The 20,087-nt window shown below is 49.8% G+C and overlaps 2 protein-coding genes across 11 annotated transcripts in view; both read right to left on the bottom strand.

Moving 5' to 3' along the window:
• The window catches only part of AP3B2 (adaptor related protein complex 3 subunit beta 2), a 33,489-nt gene extending 23,958 nt beyond the window's left edge, over window positions 1–9,531 (bottom strand). The window contains exons 1-3 of one of the 5 annotated variants that reach the window (XM_049108500.1): window positions 9,360–9,531; window positions 293–368; window positions 90–164 (exon numbers count right to left, since the gene is read on the bottom strand). In XM_049108500.1, the coding sequence (XP_048964457.1) occupies window positions 90–164; window positions 293–368; window positions 9,360–9,472 (264 nt within the window). In that variant the 5' untranslated portion in view covers window positions 9,473–9,531. Of the gene's footprint in view, window positions 1–89; window positions 165–292; window positions 369–5,604; window positions 6,213–9,359 lie in introns of those variants that run through there. The other 4 variants (XM_025438351.3, XM_049108497.1, XM_049108498.1 and 1 more) reach the window with 4 other exon arrangements.
• Window positions 9,532–10,211: 680 nt separating this feature from the next.
• LOC112654061 (uncharacterized) overlaps window positions 10,212–20,087 on the bottom strand; it is a 32,001-nt gene continuing 22,125 nt past the window's right edge. For 5 of the 6 annotated variants that reach the window (XM_025438356.3, XM_035714383.2, XM_025438358.2 and 2 more), the window contains 4 exons: window positions 15,410–15,451; window positions 13,713–13,772; window positions 11,538–11,739; window positions 10,896–11,349 (listed from right to left, as the gene is read on the bottom strand). In XM_025438356.3, the coding sequence (XP_025294141.1) occupies window positions 10,991–11,349; window positions 11,538–11,739; window positions 13,713–13,772 (621 nt within the window). In that variant the 5' untranslated portion in view covers window positions 15,410–15,451 and the 3' untranslated portion in view covers window positions 10,896–10,990. Of the gene's footprint in view, window positions 10,317–10,895; window positions 11,350–11,537; window positions 11,740–13,712; window positions 13,773–15,409; window positions 15,452–20,087 lie in introns of those variants that run through there. The other variant, XM_025438359.2, reaches the window with a different exon arrangement.

The following is a 20,087-nucleotide window of genomic DNA, read 5'->3' on the forward strand; positions in this document are numbered from 1 at the left end:
GGCTGGATCCTTCCTTCCTCACCCCAACCGGCCGGAGTTGATTCCCGATGGAGGTGAGCATGAGAGATCCATCACTGGGTGGTGCTCACCTCTATGTTCTTGCAGGCCACATTTTTCACCACAGCGGGAAACAGGTCTGAGGCATTCTTTCCCCGGGCGATCATCTGGGTGGTGGGAAGGAGAAAGGAAGGGGCCCACACTCATTAGGGGAAAGTCCACAGGACACAAGGAGAGCAGCTCTTTGATTCCTACCCACCACCCACCCTGCCCTGAGGACCCCTTTCCCACTCACAGCCACAATCCTCTTCATGGCCTCCAGCTTGAGGGAATCCTTGTTGGTATCCAGCATCTCCTTCAGGTCATCATGCCTGGGGGTGCACAGGAGGTCAGGGGAGGCCACGAGAGTGGGGGTGGGGGTATCCATCAAGAGGATAGAAAGAAGCGACATGGGTAGGGGACTTGGGGTCAGAGAAACGTGGGCCAGGGTGTGGTGCAGGTTGAGCTGGGTGCCCCTGAAAAAAGCTCTGTTGAAGTCCTAACCTCCAGGACCCCAGGGACCCTTTTTGGAAACAGACTTGCTACAGTTGTCATTAGTTAGGATGAATGGTTGACACAGTATTCCTGGTGTCCTCATAAGAAGACAGCCGTGTGAAGAGAGAGACATGGAAATAATGCCATGTGAAGCCAGAGGATTGGTGTGATCCATCTACAAGTCAAGGAGCACCAAAGATCGCCAGCACCGGAAGCTACAAAGTGATGAGCACAGATCCCCTACAAGTTTCAGAGGGAGCATGGCCCTGCTGACACCTTGATTTTGGACTTCTAGCCTCGGGATCTGTGAGACAATACATGTGTTGTTCTAAACCACCCGCTCTGTGGCACTTCTTTCTAGCACCCCAGGAAATCTATACAGCCGGGGACCTAGAGCCAGAAGAAGAAAGGTTTGGGGTAGGAAAGGTATGGACCCTGCCCAGAAAATGGCCAGTTGGATAGACGGGAAGGATCTGGAGCTGGTATCCAAACAGAAACAGGATACCCTTAGCCCACCCCAGTGTGTCCTGAGCCCCGACTCCACAGACTGATCTAACCCCAGGGACTGGATGGGTCCCAGAGCTCCAGAAATCTACTGAAATGGCTTCACAGCAAAAGCCAGAGCTGTCCCTTAACATTCAACAGTGATTTCAGGCAGTTATAAAAACCTCATGGGGGAAATAAATGAAGATTTGGATAAATAACCCCTTGCACGTAGCTGAAGGGAATAGAGGTAGTCCTCAGGCCAATACATAAATTTCATGCAATGCCCCTTGCAAGTTCAATGAAGGCATTTTGTCAAACATCCTGAAGTGGCAGCAAAATTTGCCCGGAGAAATCTAAAAATAATGAATAGGTTAAGAACTCCAAAGAATAGTCTGGGGAAAGAAGAGAACAATGAATAAATGACAGAATTCATCCTCCTGGAATTCCAAACACAAATCAACACAGCAATGACAAAACTGCATGGTACCAGGCTAACAACAGAAAGTCAAAGGTCATAGGGGGCAATTTTTTTTTTTCCCATAAATGAATCTAAAGTGATACATTAGGAACAACTCACCAATGGAAGGAAGAACCTTTCCTTCCCATATATAAATGCTGTTGGGACAACTGCTATGCAGCAAAGAATTTAACTTGTACACATGTCTCTAACCAAAATAAACCCCACATTTTTTTTTAAATAATGAAATGATTTTTAAATACGGAAGAGGAAAGGGAAATTCTTATTTTCAAGGTCATAAAATTATCAGTAACCAGATGGCTAAGGTTTAATTTTTTAAAACTTTTGTATATGAAACTAAATTTAAGATAAAAAAACAAATATGGCAACTGTATTTGTTGGCTAGGTCTGCTATAACAAAGTACCACAGACTGTGTGGGCTTAAACAACCTAAATTTATTTTCTCAAAATTTTAGAGGCTAGAAGTCTGAGATGGTGGTAGTGGGCATGGGCAGTGGCCTCTTCTGAGGCCTCTCTCCTTGGCTTATAGATGGTGGTCTTCCTGTGTCTGCGCATGGTCTTCCCACTGTGTCTCCCTGTGTCCAAATTTCCTCTTTTTTAGTTTAAGATTTTTTTCATGAGAGACACACAGAGAGGCAGAGACACAGGCAGAAGGAGAATCAGGCTCCATGCAGGGAGCCCAATGTGGAACTCGATCCCAGGATCTTGGGATCACGACCTGAGCTGAAGGCAGATACTCGACCACTGAGCCACCCAGGTGCCCCCAAATTTCCTCTTCTTATAAGGTCACCAATCAGAATGGGTTAGGGCTCTCATGACCTCATTTTAAATTTTTTTTTTTTTTTTTTTTTTTTTAATGATAGTCACACAGAGAGAGAGAGAGAGAGGCAAAGACATAGGCAGAGGGAGAAGCAGGCTCCATGCATCGGGAGCCCGACATGGGATTCGATCCCGGGTCTCCAGGATCACGCCCTGGGCCAAAGGCAGGCGCCAAACTGCTGCGCCCCCCAGGGATCCCTCATGACCTCATTTTAACATAATCACCTCTTTAAAGACCCCTGCCCCAAATATAGTCATATTCTGAGGTACCAGGGGTTAGGACTTCAACATAGGAATTTGAAGGGGACACAATACAGCCTATAAAGCAACAGAAAGGAAAATATTTGGGATATGGCAAACAAAAATTTAATATTCAAAATAAAGCATTAAGGCGCCTGGTTGCTCAACGGTTCAGCATCTGTTCAGGTTGTGATTCTGGGGTCCTGGGATTGAGTCCTGAATCGGGCTCCCTGAATGTCGCCTGCTTCTCCCTCTGCCTATGTCGCTGCCTCTCTCTGTCTCTCATGAATAAATACATAAAATCTTAAACAAACAAACAAAAACAAAATAAAGCACCAATATAGATTTAAGGTCTATATCCAGCTTTCATTGTAAGGGCTGCTGCAAGCATATCCACACCTGTTAGTCCCTCCAAGGAGACATAGCCCTGAGCTATCGCTCTCCTTTCAAAGAGTGGAGCATAGTCTGGTAGTCCTCAGTCATGTGCCCTTGTGCAGTGAACAACCTGCCTGACCATACTCAGAGGTCTAGGGGTAGGTGGTCAAAGAAGTGAACCTGTGAATAGACTCATGGAAAAAATGCTTCTATACACAGCCAAGACAGCTGTGGGACAACTGATGTGCTCATGTGTTGCCAAAACGGTTCCAAGATGTGGTGATCAGTGTGTGCAGAGTCCTGCACAATTCTCTCATCTTCCAGATAATAAGCCACAGCTTTTGAGCCAGGCAGGAGAACCCAGCCTAGAAAGGTTATCACTAACAGTAGAAATTAAAAAGCAATGACAACCCATAAAAAAAAAAAAAAAAAAAAGCAATGACATATTTAGAGACAGCAGAATGTCAGAAATTGAAGCGAATAGCGACAGCAGGGATGAGCAGGACAACAGTCACAGACAGGCCAGGGTGGCGGTGCTGCCGGTGCTGAGAGGCAAGTCAGCGACAAAGGCCGAGAGGAAGGGAAGAAGCCAACGTGATGCATGGGCTGCCTTCTGCACAGATGCCCAAGTGCCTAACGCACACTCAGAAGGGACAGAAGCAGAGCTAAGCTATGGATGATCCAAGGGTTTTAGAAAGGGTCTTTCCTGAACAGATTTTTTGGTGGAAAGCAGGATAGAAAGCTAATGTCTTCCAGGACACAGAAGACCTGCTAGTCATCACAGAAGGCAGAAGAATGTCCAGCCCCAGCCATGCTCATCTAAACGCCCCCAGATCAGAGGATCTTCTCACTCTCCCAAACACAGGCCAGGTGGTCCACTCCTGCAGGCTGAGCTCAAGCCCACGGGGTACAGGAGGCCCAGATGGTGCAGCTGAGCATGGGCACCATTAGGGCTGCGGGAGGATAAACGCTGGGCACCCCGGTCCCCGAGTATGAGTGCAGGCCGCTGAACTGCCACATTCCACCATATGGACAGCTCACAGCACACATCCCACAAATACCCACACATCCCAATACCCCCTCCACGCTCCAGCACCATCCACACGTACCACAGGCACACCTGCACCCCACAGACACGCCTGTACCCCTCACAGACACATCTGTACCCCAGACATCCCCACATCCCCCCCACAGACACATCTGTACCCCAGACATACCCACACCCCCAGATATACCCACACCCCACAGACCACCTGGACCCCAGACATTCTCACACCCAGACACACCTCACACCTACACCCCTAGACATACCCATACCCCCACACCTCCACCCCATAGATATATCCACACATCCCCAGACACACCTGTACCCCCAGACACACACAATTCATACATAAACTCATACACACCCACGACCCTTGGAGAAACACACGATCACAGACACATACACCACACGTTCAGACACTTCCCACAGAAACTCTACACACATATACCCACATATGCATTAACACATACCTCACACCCACATCCCTAGACCCCCACAAACACACACATTCCCACAAGACTTCTCCATTCCCTCCCACACCCCCATCTGGATGTGCACATCCCGCCCAATGCACCCCCACACCCAAGCCCCTCCACAACACACACCACGTACACATACACCCTCTCAACAAAACTGTCACTCTGGCCTCATTCCCCAGTGTCCAGTCAACTCCTATTTGAGATGCTGGAAGATGAATTTAGGCTTCTAGGATCAAACACAGGCAGCCTCATGGACCCTCCGGCCTCCTCCTGAGGGGTGGGCCTGGGTGACCTGACTGGGAGCAGCTGGAGTTTGCCTGGGTGTTCTCTAAAGCAGACTTCCTCACCCGGAGTGTCCTCACCACTCCTAGAAATGCCACAGGCCCCTGTCAAATGCACCACCCCTGGGGCCGTGCTGCAGCACCCATACTACTCCCACCCTCCCGGCCTGGTGCAAATACTCCAGGCCCTGGAGGCTCCAGCCGGCCAAGGAGAATTGAGGGAGGGGAGGGCCTGTGGGTACATGGCACAGGGAGCCAGGCAGGACTGTCAAATGCCCATGAGCAGACATCAGCCCCCTCCTGGGATGTGACCACCCCCGGGCCGTCATCTTGTGTGCCCGAGAGGGAGAGGGAGCGAGGGATGCACAGCAAGGCTCCGAAGCCATGAAACATTAGCCTCTGTGGTCAGATCCCCTTACACCGCACTCTCTCTGCCCTGACCCCTGGCCTGACCTGGCCGAGGAACTCTCCAGGGGGTGGCCAGAGCCACCCAGACACTGAGGCCAGACGTGCTCACCTCCTTGATATACACCTTCCTCCCTCTCCTCACCACCAAATCCCAATCCATTAGAAGTGGGGGTGGGGGTGGGCTGCCCAAACTCTGCATCTTAGCCTGTCTCCAAACCTCACCCAGAGCCCACTGCAGCCGGGACCTGGGAGGGGGAAGGTCCAGGTGGAACCATAACACTATCCCCCCCTGCCAGAGCTGCCCGAGTTATGTTCATCGCCTCATACACTCAGCCCCCACACTGCACCCCTGATGCCCCCACCCACCTAGACCTCCTCCTGGGGAGGTGGAGTTTGAGCTAGAGCAGCAGCTGTCCACCCTTCCTGGCATGGGGGTGAGGGGCCCTGGGAGTTCCTCTGTACCTTAGCGGCTGGCTCTGGCTCTGGCCAGGCTCCGGGCCAGGCCCTTCCAGGGACGCCTCCGGGATTGTGTCTTCCTCGGGGGCCTGCAGCCACCGGAGCTCCTCAGGCTGCAGGGCCTGGTACCAGGGTGGGGGCCCGCCTTCAGGGGCCAGCACAGGGCTGGCAGCCTCCTGGTCAGCTGCACCAGCCCCTCTGCCCCCTGGCCTTACCACAGCCCCCGGGAGCTGCAGGAATCGCTGCATGGGGCACCGGGTCCTGCTCTGAGATGAGACTGAGCCAACCAGGGAGCCAGGGACGCCTGTCCCTGTCCTAGACGGTCCGCCCCCGAAACTCAGAAACCAGACACTGGCAGGGAAGGAGGCTCTGGTTTCCTTTTCGTGGCTCAGAGATAGGACTCCAGATGGGGAGGACGGCAGGGACTGGGGAGTAAACCACCCCTATTTCTGGCCTGTGGGCCAGGGGAGCTGATCCAGACAGAGGTGAGGGATGCCCTCCTCACTCCCACTCTCCTGCCACATCTGGACCCCTGCCTCCCCAGAACTGCTCTTCCTCAGAAACCCTGTACACCCCCTTCCCACTCTGACCCGAACCCGGAGCCAGGTCCTTGATTCCTTCCTTCCTTCTCAGTATTCTCTGGTCTCTACTTCCTCCCCACCTGGCCCAGCCTCCCAGCCCGTCCCTCTAGCTGCTCTCTCTCTCATACCCAAGGCCCTCCCATCCTTGCTGCCCCTACCCTGCCAGGAGTAGTTGGCTTTATTTGCTGGATTTCAGACCTGCTCAATGTGCCTCAAATCCCCACCCACAGCCTTGCTCTCTGGCTCTGAGAGCTTCACCACCTGTTTCTCATGAAAATGAAAGGCCTCAGATAAAATCCCCTGCAGCTCCCAAACATCTGCGTCTCCTCTCCTGTTCTCCTCCCCGTGGGCAGTGATCCTCCTCAAAGGCAGCTCTGTAGGCTTCCCCTCCCACCACCCAGGGGTCCAGGCCTGCTTCAGTTCCCTTCAGCCTCTCCCACACAACTGGCTCCTTCCCATCAGCAGTTAGACTTGCTCCAGGCTCCCCATCCAGATAATAAGCAAAAGTAACAGCAAAAATAAAATAAACCTTCTTGAACTAATTATCTCCAGCTACTCTTTCTCTCTCTCTCTCTCTCTCTCTCTCTCTCTCTCTCTCCCCTTTACAAACTTCTGGAAACCAAATTTCCCATTCACTGTGTTTTATTTATTTATCTCTTATTTGCTCCTTTATTCACTTTAACCTGGTTTGAGACGCTGATAAGAATTTAGGGCTGAGGGGCACCTGGGTGGCTCAGCGGTTGGACATCTGCCTTGGGCTCAGGGCATGATCTGGGGTCCTGGGATGGAGTCCTGCATCGGGATCCCCACAGGGAGCCTGCCTCCCCCTCTGCCTATGTCTCTGCCTCTCTCTGTCTCTCATGAATAAATAAATAAAATCTTAAAAAAAAATAAAGCAGGGATGCCTGGGTGGCTCAGCGGTTGAGCATCTGCCTTTGGCTCAGAGCGTGATGGTGGGGTTGGGGACTGAGTCCCACATCGAGCTCTTTGCAGGGAGCCTGCTTCTCCCTCTGCCTATGTCTCTGCCTCTGTGTGTCTCAAATAAATAAATAAATAAATAAATAAATAAATAAATAAATAAATAAATAAAATATGTTTAAAAAATAAAAAATAAATAAAGCAAACATGGCACAATGTCAACAATGGTTGGATCTAGGTGGAGGGTATGTATGTATTCCTTGTATTATAAAATCAATTTTTCTGTATGTTTAACATTGTTCGTAATAGAATGTTGGGGAAAAATAACCCAGCTCCCCCTCTTCTGACTTCGCCAGACTTGTCCCACAGAACAGGAAGTGGGGAGCAGAACAGGGAGAGGTTGACCGACTCTTTGTCAAGCCAATGGTCGTGATTTCTTTCCCTTGTTTGGGTTGACATTATGGATTGCTGCCTCCTTGAAACCGCATGATGCCTTCAGTTTACTTTTTCTCAGTTACCTTGAAACACTCTTCCACTGCATTCTGGTCATCCCTAATGTCTGTGTCTTTAAAGTTCCTATCTGTGCACTGTCTGTACTCATTTTATATCCCTGGGTTACCTTCACTTCCTTCTGTGGCTTTAATATATATAATATAATATAATATAATATAATATAATATAATATAATATAATATATTTATTTATATATATATTAAATATATTTATTTAAATATATATATGTTAAGAATCTGTCCTGGAATCCAAATCCTAAAATCTCCTAGCTCCTAGGCTTAAATACCCCCCAGAGTTTACAATCTCAGGCTCTCAAAAGCTGGGCTCCAAATTATTTTCACAAATTTGTTTGTAACATCTTTATTTCCAAACACACTGTAAGGCACTACCATCTATCCAGTTACAAGAAATAGTAATCTGAGTATTATACTTACCTTCTTCCCCCAGTTAATCAAGTCTGTGACTTCTACAGTCTCAAAAGCCCTCAAATCCTCTGCCCCTCCCACCATCATGTCCCCTCCCCCAACTTCCACACCACCCCTTGTTTCCTGCTCAAACTAGCACACCCCAATCTCTTCTGCATAATTCAACCTAGAATCCTAAAATGCAAATCTGTATAACCTGCTCAGAACCCTCATTTCTGGTCACTCCAGAGGATTGCACAACGATTTGGGCCATATCCCACTAGCACCTACAAAGCCTGGCTCTCCATCTCCCCTCTCCCTACCAGTTCTTTGCTCTGCCTAGAACACCCTTCATGCTCCCCTGCCTCTGTTCTCCAGGCCAGGCACCAGCTCCTCGCATCCCTCCCTCTGACTGCTTCCACAGCATGGATTCTTCCTCTGTGCTCCCGTCTAGAGCCACTAGAGGACGAGGACTGAGAATGGTCCTGCATTCACAGTGACTAGGACAAGAATGGACATAGAACCCCCTTAAAATACTGGTTTCATGGGGCGCCTGGGTGGCTCAGTGGTTGAGCATCTGCCTTTGCCTCAGGTCGGGAAGGGGGCTGCAGGCCTACGGAGAGGGCCAGGGTGGGGCCCTCCCCGTGATCCCGGGGTCCTGGGATCGAGTCCCTCATCAAGCTCCTCACAGGGAGCCTGCTTCTCCCTCTGCCCACGTCTCTGCTTCTTTGTGTGTCTCATGAATAAATAAATAAAATATTTTTTAAAAAATGCTGGTTTCAGGATTTACAGATAAAGAACCAAAGAATGAGCCAAAGGTGGAGGGCAAGAGTGGGAAGACCTCGTAGGGCGGAACTCCAGGGGCAAAGTGGGAAGCAGGTGTGTGAGCGCCAGCCTGATGGGAGCTGGGGGCCTGAGCGTGGGGCCAGAACCAGGGAAACGATCCGTAGGAGAGGCCCGGCTCGGGAGGCTCGGAGGGCACACGCAGGGCCAGCTTTCCCGGACAGGCCCCAGGCTCAGCTCACCGACGCTGAGCCTCCCCCACGGTCCTCTGGAGCCAGCTCGCCCCGCGTGGAAGGGGCGGGGAAGCTGTCGTGCGAACCCACAGACTGCAGGCACGCCCGGGGCTGGGGGGCCGGGGTCGGGCCCTCCTGGTGGGCCCCGGGGCAGGGCTGGGGCCGCGGGGACGGGCTGGGGACAGGCTGGGGACGGGGGGGGGGGGGAGGGGGGTGCAGGGCCCGGGCGCCGCCGGGCGCGGGGAGGGGGAGGGGGAGGGGGCAGGGCGGGCTTCCGGTCCGCGCGGCCGGGCGCTGTCCATGGTGCCGGCGCGCCGCGGGCTCCTCACCGCTTGTAGTCGGAGGAGAAGATGCCGCCGCTCGCCGGGTCGTGGCCGTACTCGGGCTCCCCGGGGCCGGCGGAGCCGCCCTTGTCCTCGCCGTAGGCGGGGGCGGCCGACATGGGGCGGCTGGGGCGGAGGCCGGGGCCGGGGCCGGGGCCGGGGAAGCAGCGCGGGCCGGGCTCCGCGGAGGCCGCAGTCGGCGCGGGCAGAGGCCGAGCGCTGATTTCTCAATCCGGGCCGCGCCGAGAGGCTCTTAAAGGGACCGGCGCGTGCGGAGCGGAGGGCGTGTCCGCGGGGGGCGGGGCTGAGCCTGGGGGGCCGGGCCCGCCCGCAGGCCTCGGAAATCCCCGCCCCCTCCCCCTCCCCGTCGGGAAGCCTCGGTCCAGTAGGACTGGATGCACCTCCGCGCCCCGCCGCTGGACTGGGGGTGGCACAGCCTTCCTGGAGACGCAGAGCGCCCTCCTTCCCCCTCCCGACCACAGGGTCTCGGTGGAAGGGCCTCTAGGGGCTCCGCTCATTCCAGACACAGCCACACACGCTAGCCCACGCAGAGGAAGGAAAGCAGGGGACTGAAGAGGAGGCTGTGTCACAGCGCTGGGGGGCGGTCCTAGAGCGGGAACGAGGCACTGCACCCCGAGACCCACTTCAGAGACCCAGGCCCCTCCGTCTCCCTGCAACATCTTTTCTGCAAAATCTGGGCTCTCTGGTGGTGTTTTGGTTTCTCACCAGGAAGCCGGGGGTGGGGGTGGGGGGTTCCTGAACGCGACAGAATTTAAGGAGGTCTGTCCTAGTGAGGAGCCTACAGCAGGCTGCAGGCAGAGAAACGGAGACTGAATAAAAGCGGCAGTGAGCCCGGAATTCATCTTTGCAAAATAGTTTAATGGCCATTTCTGAGGCCCCGTGCCTATTCAGGAGGGCCTAAGATCACACCTAGTCCATAGCCAAGTTCAAGTCCACCGACACCTAGGAAGGAAGGGAGAGAGGGAAGAAAGAGGCTAGGGTAAGGTCTGGTGTGACAGTCAGGACCCCTGGATCATGTAGGCCCCCAGCTCAGTTCCCAAGGCCAGAAGTACCCCCAAGGAAAGACGGCCTGGATCTAGAAAGTAGTGGCCAGGTTTGGAAAAGGGGTGGGATCTAGTTGGGCGTGAGTTTGGGCGTCGGATTGGATGGCTGGGGTCTCTTCCCTGGGCTTGGAGGAGGAGGTGAAGAGGGCTTGACTTGGTGAGCAGAAGAAGCGGTGAGAAGAAGAGTTTATAGGGCTGAGTCTTAATCTATAGACTAGGATCCCAGTGTCTCCAGAACCAGAATTTGTGGGCCTGGGTGTAAACGGACAGGGCCCAGGAAGATGGCTCCATAGGCAGGTTCCCCTGGGGGAATGGGAATGGAGGGTAACAAGGACCAGGGCAGCGCCTGGGTTTAGAAGTTGGTAGGCTGAAGGAAACAGATGTGGCCAAGATCTGTGAGCTGGGGCCTTCCTGGAGTGGGCCCAAGAGTTTCAGAGAAGTGGAATCTCCACGAGCTGGCAGGCCTAGTTTCCCTCTGGGTGCTTTGGGTCTGCCAGAGTAAAGTGGACCTTGTGTTTGAGGAGCGTGGCCCGGGCTGGGAGGGAAAGTGTGAATTTTGCAGGAGCACACTGGTTAGCGGCATTTGTTAACTGGCTTGGGAGGTGAGGTGAGGTGGTGCAAGGGTAGCTGGGCAGCACTCACCGAGTTAATAGGACCGCTATCTATTTGCAGGGGGTCCGGGATGGGCATGGGGCCCAGCAGACGCAGCGCAAAGTGCACGCAGTTGCTGCGCGTGGGGTGATATGGGGGCGGGTCCGCATCCATTGCCTCCCGCACGCGGTGCTCCAGAGCCACGCGGTCCACGCCGCCACGTCTACGCAGCACACGCCACAGCGAGCGGGAGCGCAGCATTGGGCGCTGCCCCTGTTTGGATACGATGCCTTCATAGGAGCCCAGTAACGGGTGAGGCCCTTGGCCGGCGACATTCCTCCCTGCAGGGGTCGCCCAGTGGGCGCAGATCAGCCTTGATCCTGCAGCCAAATCTCCCAGGCCCTGGGGGCCCTGAGCCCTGCACCCTGCGTGCTGGGTCGCCCATCTTCAGAGACCCGCACCTCCAGCATGGAACCCGGTTTTCGTTCTCGCTGCCCCACCCACTGGTGTCCCAGCCGGAGATGCTCACCTTCAAAGTGGATGATCTCCCCGTGGCCACAGTACACACCCACGTGGGCCCCGCACCAGCGTCCGGTGGGGGACAACAGCCTGAACAGGAAGAGGTCTCCTGGCTCGGGCTCGCTGCCCTCCAACTCCACGGTCTCGAAGTGGCGACCCAGGAAAGCCTCAGGGAGGAAGAACTTAATGGTGCTGACTGCCCCGGTCAGGGCCTGAGAGGAAACAGGGACCAGACCGCCGGGGGTTTGTTTGCACAGGCCGGGATGATGGGGGAGCCCGTTCCTTCCACTGGGCAGGAGGGCAGCAGGTCAGCTGGGCCTCTCAGGGCCCAAGGAGATCCATGCCTCTGTGTGCTGAAGAATGCCAGAGACCTGGGCATCACGAATGAATCCTACCCTGAGCCTGCTGAGAACCCCTCGGTTCCCAGCAATTGGGACCTGCTCCTCATCCAGTGTGTTCTTCTCATCCTAAATTCCATCCTCTCCAATCTCCCTCCCCCCACTCTCACCACCCTCAGTATCCCCTTCCTCAACCATCTCCCATCTTGCCATTCCCTGGAGGCAACACCTGGGACTTGCATGTACCCGAGTTGAGCTGAAGAAACAGAAACCGTGGAGAAAAGGGAACCCTCTTACACTGTTGGTGGGAATGTGAACTGGTGCAGCCACTCTGGAAAACTGTGTGGAGGCTCCTCAAAGAGTTAAAAATAGACCTGCCCTACGACCCAGCAATTGCACTGTTGGGGATTTACCCCAAAGATACAGATACAGTGAAACGCCGGGACACCTGCACCCCGATGTTTATAGCAGCAATGGCCACAATAGCCAAACTGTGGAAGGAGCCTCGGTGTCCAAAGAAAGATGAATGGATAAAGAAGATGTGGTTTATGTATACAGTGGAATATTACTCAGCCATTAGAAATGACAAATACCCACCATTTGCTTCAACGTGGATGGAACTGGAGGGTATTATGCTGAGTGAAGTAAGTCAGTCGGAGAAGGACAAACATTATATGTTCTCATTCATTTGGGGAATATAAATAATAGTGAAAGGGAATACAAGGGAAGGGAGAAGAAATGTGTGGGAAATATCAGAAAGGGAGACAGAATGTAAAGACTCCTAACTCTGGGAAACGAACTAGGGGTGGTGGAAGGGGAGGAGGGCGGGGGGTGGGAGTGAATGGGTGACGGGCACTGGGGGTTATTCTGTATGTTAGTAAATTGAACACCAATAAAAAATAAATTAAAAAAAAAAAAAAAAGAAACAGAAACCCAAATGACCTCTGGACCCAAGAGAGGCATCTCCTCCAACAGGCTCCGCAGCAAACCTCTATTGAGCAGCTGCTCATTTGATGTTTAATACAATTCTACAAAAAAGGGACAGTATCCCTGTTTTCAGGATAAGAAAACCAAGGCACACAGCTGTGTGTCTGGTCACCTTTACCTTCCGTTTCCCTATATGGAAGGAAGAGGTTTCTCATATCTACTGGGAACAGAGCCATCTAGGGACTTGGAAAGATGGCCTCCTGGGCTGTGCCAGAGATATGGTCTGAGACGGTTCCCCAGGAAAGAAGGTGAAAATTGGGGCCTGTTGAGCACTGACCCATCCCAGGCTGGCAAGGACCTCCAAAGAAGTGGCCCACCACTCCCGGGTCTCTGGGTGTCTTTGTTGGAAGGGAGGGGCCTGACTCCAGCAGATTTGACTGGGGTGGGAAGAACCCATATGCAAACGAGGAGTGGTGCTACTCAGCCAAAGTTGCAGAGGTGCCAACCACCATGTGGCTGTGTCTCTCTCATCCCTGACACTCTTGTTTCCTTTTCGGCCCTAGCCTGTAGTCTCCTTTATGTATTCCTGGAGGTCTTGTTTTCCCAGACTAGAAGCTGTGGAAGACTGTGACCAGCTCATCCCAGTTTGCCTGGAACTTTCCAGGTTTTAAAATTGAAAGTTGCACATCCCAAACCCAGGAAAACCTGGATGGTCACCCTAGACTCTGGTCTCTCCCCTTCCACATCCTTTGATTTTAAACCAGTCACATGCACAGCCCTCAGCCTTTGGTCATACTCTCTGGCAATCCCTCAGGTAGGGAGGGCACCTTGGTTCCTGCTTCCCTCTCCCCCCTTTAACACTAGGCCAAGTAGTGGCCACAGCTGTACCCTGGCCCCTACTGGGGCAGCAGGCATCCCACCTGGGGAGAAGACAAGACAAGCTGAGGACTTCTGCTGCTCCAGTTACCTGTGAAGCTCATCTAGGGAGGAGAACAAACAAACAAACAAACAAACAAACAAACAAACAAAAAGAAACCTAGCTATCATCACCTGGCTGCTGAGGAGGGAGGGTTTAGGCCATTGCCCCTCCCTTTGTATCTCCCTGGGCTGTGTACTGTGTGTGTCTGTGTGTATGTCCATGGGGGGGCGGGGGGGGCGGGGCAGCTGTCGGTGCATGGCTGTGAACTTGTGCCCCTGAGTCTGCAATACCAGATACAGGACTGGGAGACCGAATCCTGGATGAGCCACTTCTCTATTTGGGGCATCACATATACCACTTCCTCCCTGTGGGCCTCAACTTCCTCATTTGTGAACTGGAGGCACTGAGCTCAGAAGGCTGGGAATCACAGGACCATTGTGAGACACTGAGAGCTCTTTGTGAGCTGCACAGGGAGAGACGGCAGTGTTTGTTTACCTTTGGTCTGCTCCTGAGCATGCAGAGTCAGGCATCAGGGGGAAGAGAGGTGGGGAGAAGGCATCTTTCCCAGCTCAGAGAAGAACAATGGGCCCTCAGAGGCTGGCTGCCTCCCTGTGACCCCTGGCCCAGAGCTCTCAGAGAATCACCCAGCTGGAAAGGCCCAGGCAAGCAGGGCCCCACCCCTGACTCCCTCTGAAAGTTCCCCAGTGGAGGTAGGAGCCCTGCAGCACTCTGGCCACCTTCAACCGGGCCCTGGAATTTGAGTCAGGGTCTGGATGAGATGTCCGTTCAGATAGAGGATCTAGGTCTACATGTGGTGCTCCACCCATAATAATATCTACTGCCAAAACACTGTGCTAAAACCCCATTTAGTCCTAAAAACAACTGTCATAAAATAGATGTCGTTAGCTTTCCCATTTTACAGTTGAGGGAACCAAGGCTTGGAGAGAGTATAAGCTAGTAGGTGGAGAAACCAGTATTCAACCCCAGAGGGTCTGGTCTAGTGCCGTTGACCTCCACCACTGTACAAGTACTACGGCTCTCATGATGCTAGCACACGATGGCCCCCTTCCCCCAGACACCCCCACTAGGAAGTGCATCCTTCCTGACCAGGAGAAACAGCCGCCCTTCCCTTTGGCTTTCATTGAACCAAGCCACCATTTTCCTTGTAAGAAAGGAAAGGAGCAGGGCCCGACCCATGAGCTAGAGACTGGGGCACAAAGCACCTCTCTCTTTGCACTGTCCTGACAATGCTGCCTACTTCACTGGGGCTTTTCTGGGGGCCTGAGCTTATCTTCTTTCACCTGAGGCTTTCAGGGGAACAGAATGATGAGGGTAGCCCTGGACCTCAACCCAATGGGGTCCTGTCACTAAGTACAGACATTGTGGGGCCACTGTGGCAGCCCTTGGTTCTGGGGCTGTAGTCGGACCAGAACTTCCAACCCCTCCCATCCCCCTTCAGCCTAGCCCTGGACAGAGTTCTTCTGTGGGGAGGAAGGTTCTGGGGTCGCTGCCTTCAACTGGTACCTTCAGTCAGAACAAGGGTTGGGGCTCCCTACTGGGGCAGAGCAGGCCCTTCCCTTGAGCCCTCAGTATACTCCGCTCTGACCCTTCCTGTCCTTTCAAAGGGTTTGCTCATCCCTCCCCTTTGGCACAGAGTAAGCCCACCTGAATCCCAGCCCCCCAGCCCAAGCAGCTTACCTTGGAATGGCCACACTCCACACGTTGCTAGGTGCTCTCCCTCTGTGGGGCCAGAGCAGGGAGGACAAGCTATTAGTCCCTCAGGTAGACAAGGAAGCCAAGCAGGAAGCCCTGGGGCTCTGTCCTGAGCTTTAAGGCCTAGGCCATTTTGATAGTAGCACTCCCTCCTGGCAGCTCTGAAGGCAGGTGGCAGCCAATGACCATGAGGCTGGGGTCTGGGTGGGTTATTGGTGCCCTCACCCATCCTCTGTCTCTTCTTCATAATGTTCTGCCCCTACCTCCACACCTGCTTGTGCTTGCTCTCTGAACCCATACTTATCCCCTCACTGGCCCTCTAGGGTACCCAAGTGCCCCATCCCCACACTATTGTGGTTAGAGAAACTCTGTATTCCCTTTGAATGTATTGAGGCTTGCTGTATCGACTAACATATGGTCTATTTTGTTGACTATACTATGTGCACTTAAAAACATTTACTTTGCACATTTACAGTATTCTAGAAATATAAATTAGGTCAGTATGGTTGATAATGTTCAGATCATCTATGTCTTTACTGATTTTTTGTGTTTTTTTCTTTCAGTTGTTAATAATATTAAAACTTCCAACTATGATTGAGAGATGGTCTATTTCTCCCTTTAATTTGATTGAATTTAGGGCTCAGTTGGTGAAGCATCTGCCTTGGGCTCAGGTCATGTTCCTGGAGTCCTGGGATTGAGTCCCAAATGGGGCTTCCTGCTCAGCAGTCTGCTTCTCCCTCTCCCTCTGCACCGCCCCCCACTTGTGCTCTCTCTTTCAAATAAATAAAATCTTTAAAAAATTTTTTGTTAAGTTTGTTCTGTGGATTTTGAAACTCTTTTATTAGGTACATAAACACTTTATGCATGTGATGTCTTTCTGATGACTTGACCTTCTATTAGTATAAATGTCCTTCTTTATCTCTGCTACTGTGTTTTGCGTTGAAATCTATTGCATCTGATGTCATGCTCCCCATTTGCAGGTTCTTTTACCATCCTATTACTTATATAGTCTGTCTCTTTGTATTTCAAGTGCAGCTCTTCTAGACAGAATATAGTCTTGTTTTATTCATTTTGGCAATCTCTGCCTTTAAACTGTTTAGTCCACAAATATTTCATATAATAATTGATATGGTTGGACTTAGGTCTACCATCTAAAAAATTCTTTTGATATTTGTTCCTTTGTTCTCCTTTTCCTGTCTTTTAACACAGTCAGGTATTTAAGAGTTCCATTTTATCTACCGATAGTTAACTCTACCTCTTTGTCTTATATTTGAGTAGTGTCTCTAAATATTGCAATACACCTACTGAACTTTTCACAACTACTTAGAGATAATATCATACAACTTCATGGGTTGTATGAAGACATGGGTCCATTTACCCCATCCCCTCTATATCCTTTATGCTGTATTTGTTATATATAACTACATACTTTATAAACCACAAGGTAACATAATTTTTGCTTTAAAGTGTCCTATCTTTCAGAGAAAAGGACAAACATCTTCTATGTTTACTCAGATATTTATCATTTCTGCTCCTCATTCATTCCTTTTAAATTAAAGTATACTTAATATACAGTGCCATATATTAGTTTCAGGTGTACGATAAAATGATTGTGAACAACTCAATGCATTTCTCAGTGCTCATCAAGCCAAGTCTTAATCCCCTTTATCTATACCATCCATCTCTCCATCTACCTCTTCTCTGGAAACCACCAGTTTGTTCTCTGTATTTTTTTGTTTGTCCTCTTCATTCATTTGTGAAGGTCTAAGATTTTCTCTGATATTATTTCCCTTTAGCCTGAAGAATTTCCTTCAGCATTTCTTGTCCAGATCTGCTGGCAATAAATTTAGATGATTTTCTAATCTGAAGATACTTATTTAATCTTCATTTATCCTATTGGATATAGAATTCTGTATTAATGATCTTTTTCTTTCAGTACTTTAAAGATACTACCCCCCACCCCCACCCTTCCCCACTATTATCAACCTTCATGGTTTCAGGTGAGAAGTCAGTGAAAAGTCCAGTCATTTTGTTCTCTAGTGTGTCATGTGTTTATCATCTTTGGCTGCTTTCAATATTTTCTCTTTATCTCTCTTTTCAGCAGCTTGATTGTGATATGTCTAAGATTGGTTTTGTTCATATTTATCGTCTTGTGGTTCCCTGAGATTTTGAATCTGAAATATTTTGTCTTTACAAAATGTAGGGATTTTTTTTTTTTTTGCCATTAATTAATCACATTTTTTTTTCTACCCTATTTTCTCTCTCATCTCCCTCTGGAACTCCAATTAATCCCATCACTTGAATATTGTTTGATAGGTCTTCTTTTTCAATATTTTGTTCTCAGTCCCTTAACTGAGATGTCTCTTGATATTTGATCTCACAGTTTGTGTGGACACCATCAATTTGCTGTTAAACCCACTCACTGAATTATTTTTTCAGTTCTAGTATTTCTATTTTTTAAAATAATTTTTTCTGTTAAAATGCCTCATTCATGTATTCATTATAACTCTTTTCCTTAAACTCTTTTGTAGGTATTTATAATACCTGCTTCAAATTCTCCCCCCCCCCCAACATTTGAGTGGTCTTGGTATTTACTGCTATTGTCTGGCTTTTCTATTAATACTGAATTACATTTGGGAGCAGGCATGTCTAGGATTCTTAAAATTCTGTAATAGACATTTGGGATGACATTACACAGATTCTACATTCTTTTATCTTCTGAAGAATGTTGATTTTTGTATTAGCAGGCAGTCAAATTAGTAGCTGGAATGTGATCTTGTATTTGTGTAGTTTGGGTTCAACTGTTATGGTTTAAGTTTCCCCATTATTATTGGAGTAAAAGCCTTAGTCCCAGGACATAGTCTTCCAACACATGGCCCCTATGGGATTTCAGCAGACAGTCTAAGGCATTTACCATGCCCCTTTGAGTTTGTGAAAAGCAAACTACAAATATCACCTCTTTTAGAGCAGGCAGCAGCTGAAATATCTGGCCTTTGCTTCCTGCCTTTGACTGTTGCTTTCCACTGTACTCCTTGGAGTCTCACCCAAGTAGATGTGCAGAAAGGGGTCTTCTAAGGATTTGAGGGGACTTCCTCCCTGCCAGTGCCTCCTTTCTGGGTATTCTCCTTCAATATTCAGCCGCTCTGGCAGCAGTAAACTTTATCCACTGATATATTTTGTATTTTTTTAAACTATAGTTACCATGATGTACATTACATTCCCAGGACTTATTTATCTAACTGGGATTTTGTGCCTTTTGACCACCTTTACTCATTTTTCCCACTCCCCCACTAAAATCCACTGCTATCTTAAGCCAAGAAGTCTGTGGCTTTGTGCATGAATTTGAGCCACCTACACTGTGCAGCCTGGTGAGTGTCCTAAGGAGAAACCTTTGTAAAGATGGATCTCATCCAGTGCAGTTTGCTTCTTTCAGGGACCAAATCTACAGGTTCTCCTTATTCTTACTCTCCAATTCCTCCAAATCATTTAAAAATTTTATTTTTTAAAATTAACATCCAGTAAACTATTTTTGTTGTACATTTCTATGAATTTTAACACACGTATAGATAGATTAATCATGCAAAACAGTTTCACCATCCCAAAAAACCCTTTTAAATGTATTAGTACTGTCCACTTGGGACAGTTATTGAACCAGAATTGACACATTATATTTTTTAACGTTTTTATTTATTTATTTCAGAAAGAGAGAGCATGCACTAGAGAGAGCAAGCACAAGTGGAGGCCAGAGGGAGAGGAAGAAGCATGCTCCCACTGAGCAGGGAACCCAATGTGGGGCTCGATCTCAGGACCCCAGGATTATTTTTTTATTTTATTTTTTTTAAAGATTTTTATTTATTTGTTCATGAGAGACACACACAGAGAGAGAGGCAGAGACACAGGCAGAGGGAGAAGCAGGCTCCATGCACCGGGAGCCCGACGTGGGACTCGATCCCGGGTCTCCAGGATCGTGCCCTGGGCCAAAGGCAGGCACCAAACCGCTGCGCCACCCAGGGATCCCATGGACCCCAGGATTATGACCTGAGCTGAAGGCAGACACTTAGCTGACTGAGCCACCCAGGCGCCCCAACATTTAACTAAGATCCATACTTCATTCAGCTTTCTTTACTTTTTTGCTAAGGTCCTTTTCCTGTTTCAGGATTCCATCCCAGATACCATATAACATTTCGTCCATCTCTCTCTGGGCTCCTCTTTTCACAATGGTTTTAATTTGCACTTCCTTAATATGTTGAGTATATTTTCATGTGCACTTTTCATCTATATAATCTTGTTGAAGTTCACCATTTTAAAATATACAATTTAGTGGGGTTTAGGTTGTTCATAAACATGCACAACAATCACCACTTATTGCAAAACATTTTCATCACCTTCAAAAAACACCCCATATCCATGAAGCAGTCACTCCGGATTCCCCTCTTCCCCCAGCTTCTAGTAACCACTAATCTTTTTGTCTCTAGATTTGCCTATTCTGGATATTTTATATGAATGGAATTATATAATCCATGACCTTTTGTGCATTTATCTTATATTCTGAAACCATCCTGAATTTATTAGCTCTGTTAGGTTTGTGTGTGTGTTCTTTTAATTTCTTATATATAAGATCATGTCATCTTTAAATAGAGGCAGTTTTATTTTTTCCTTTCTA

The sequence above is a fragment of the Canis lupus genome, chromosome 3 (genome assembly GCF_003254725.2).
Source record: "Canis lupus dingo isolate Sandy chromosome 3, ASM325472v2, whole genome shotgun sequence".
NCBI classification, from domain to species: Eukaryota; Metazoa; Chordata; class Mammalia; order Carnivora; family Canidae; genus Canis; species Canis lupus.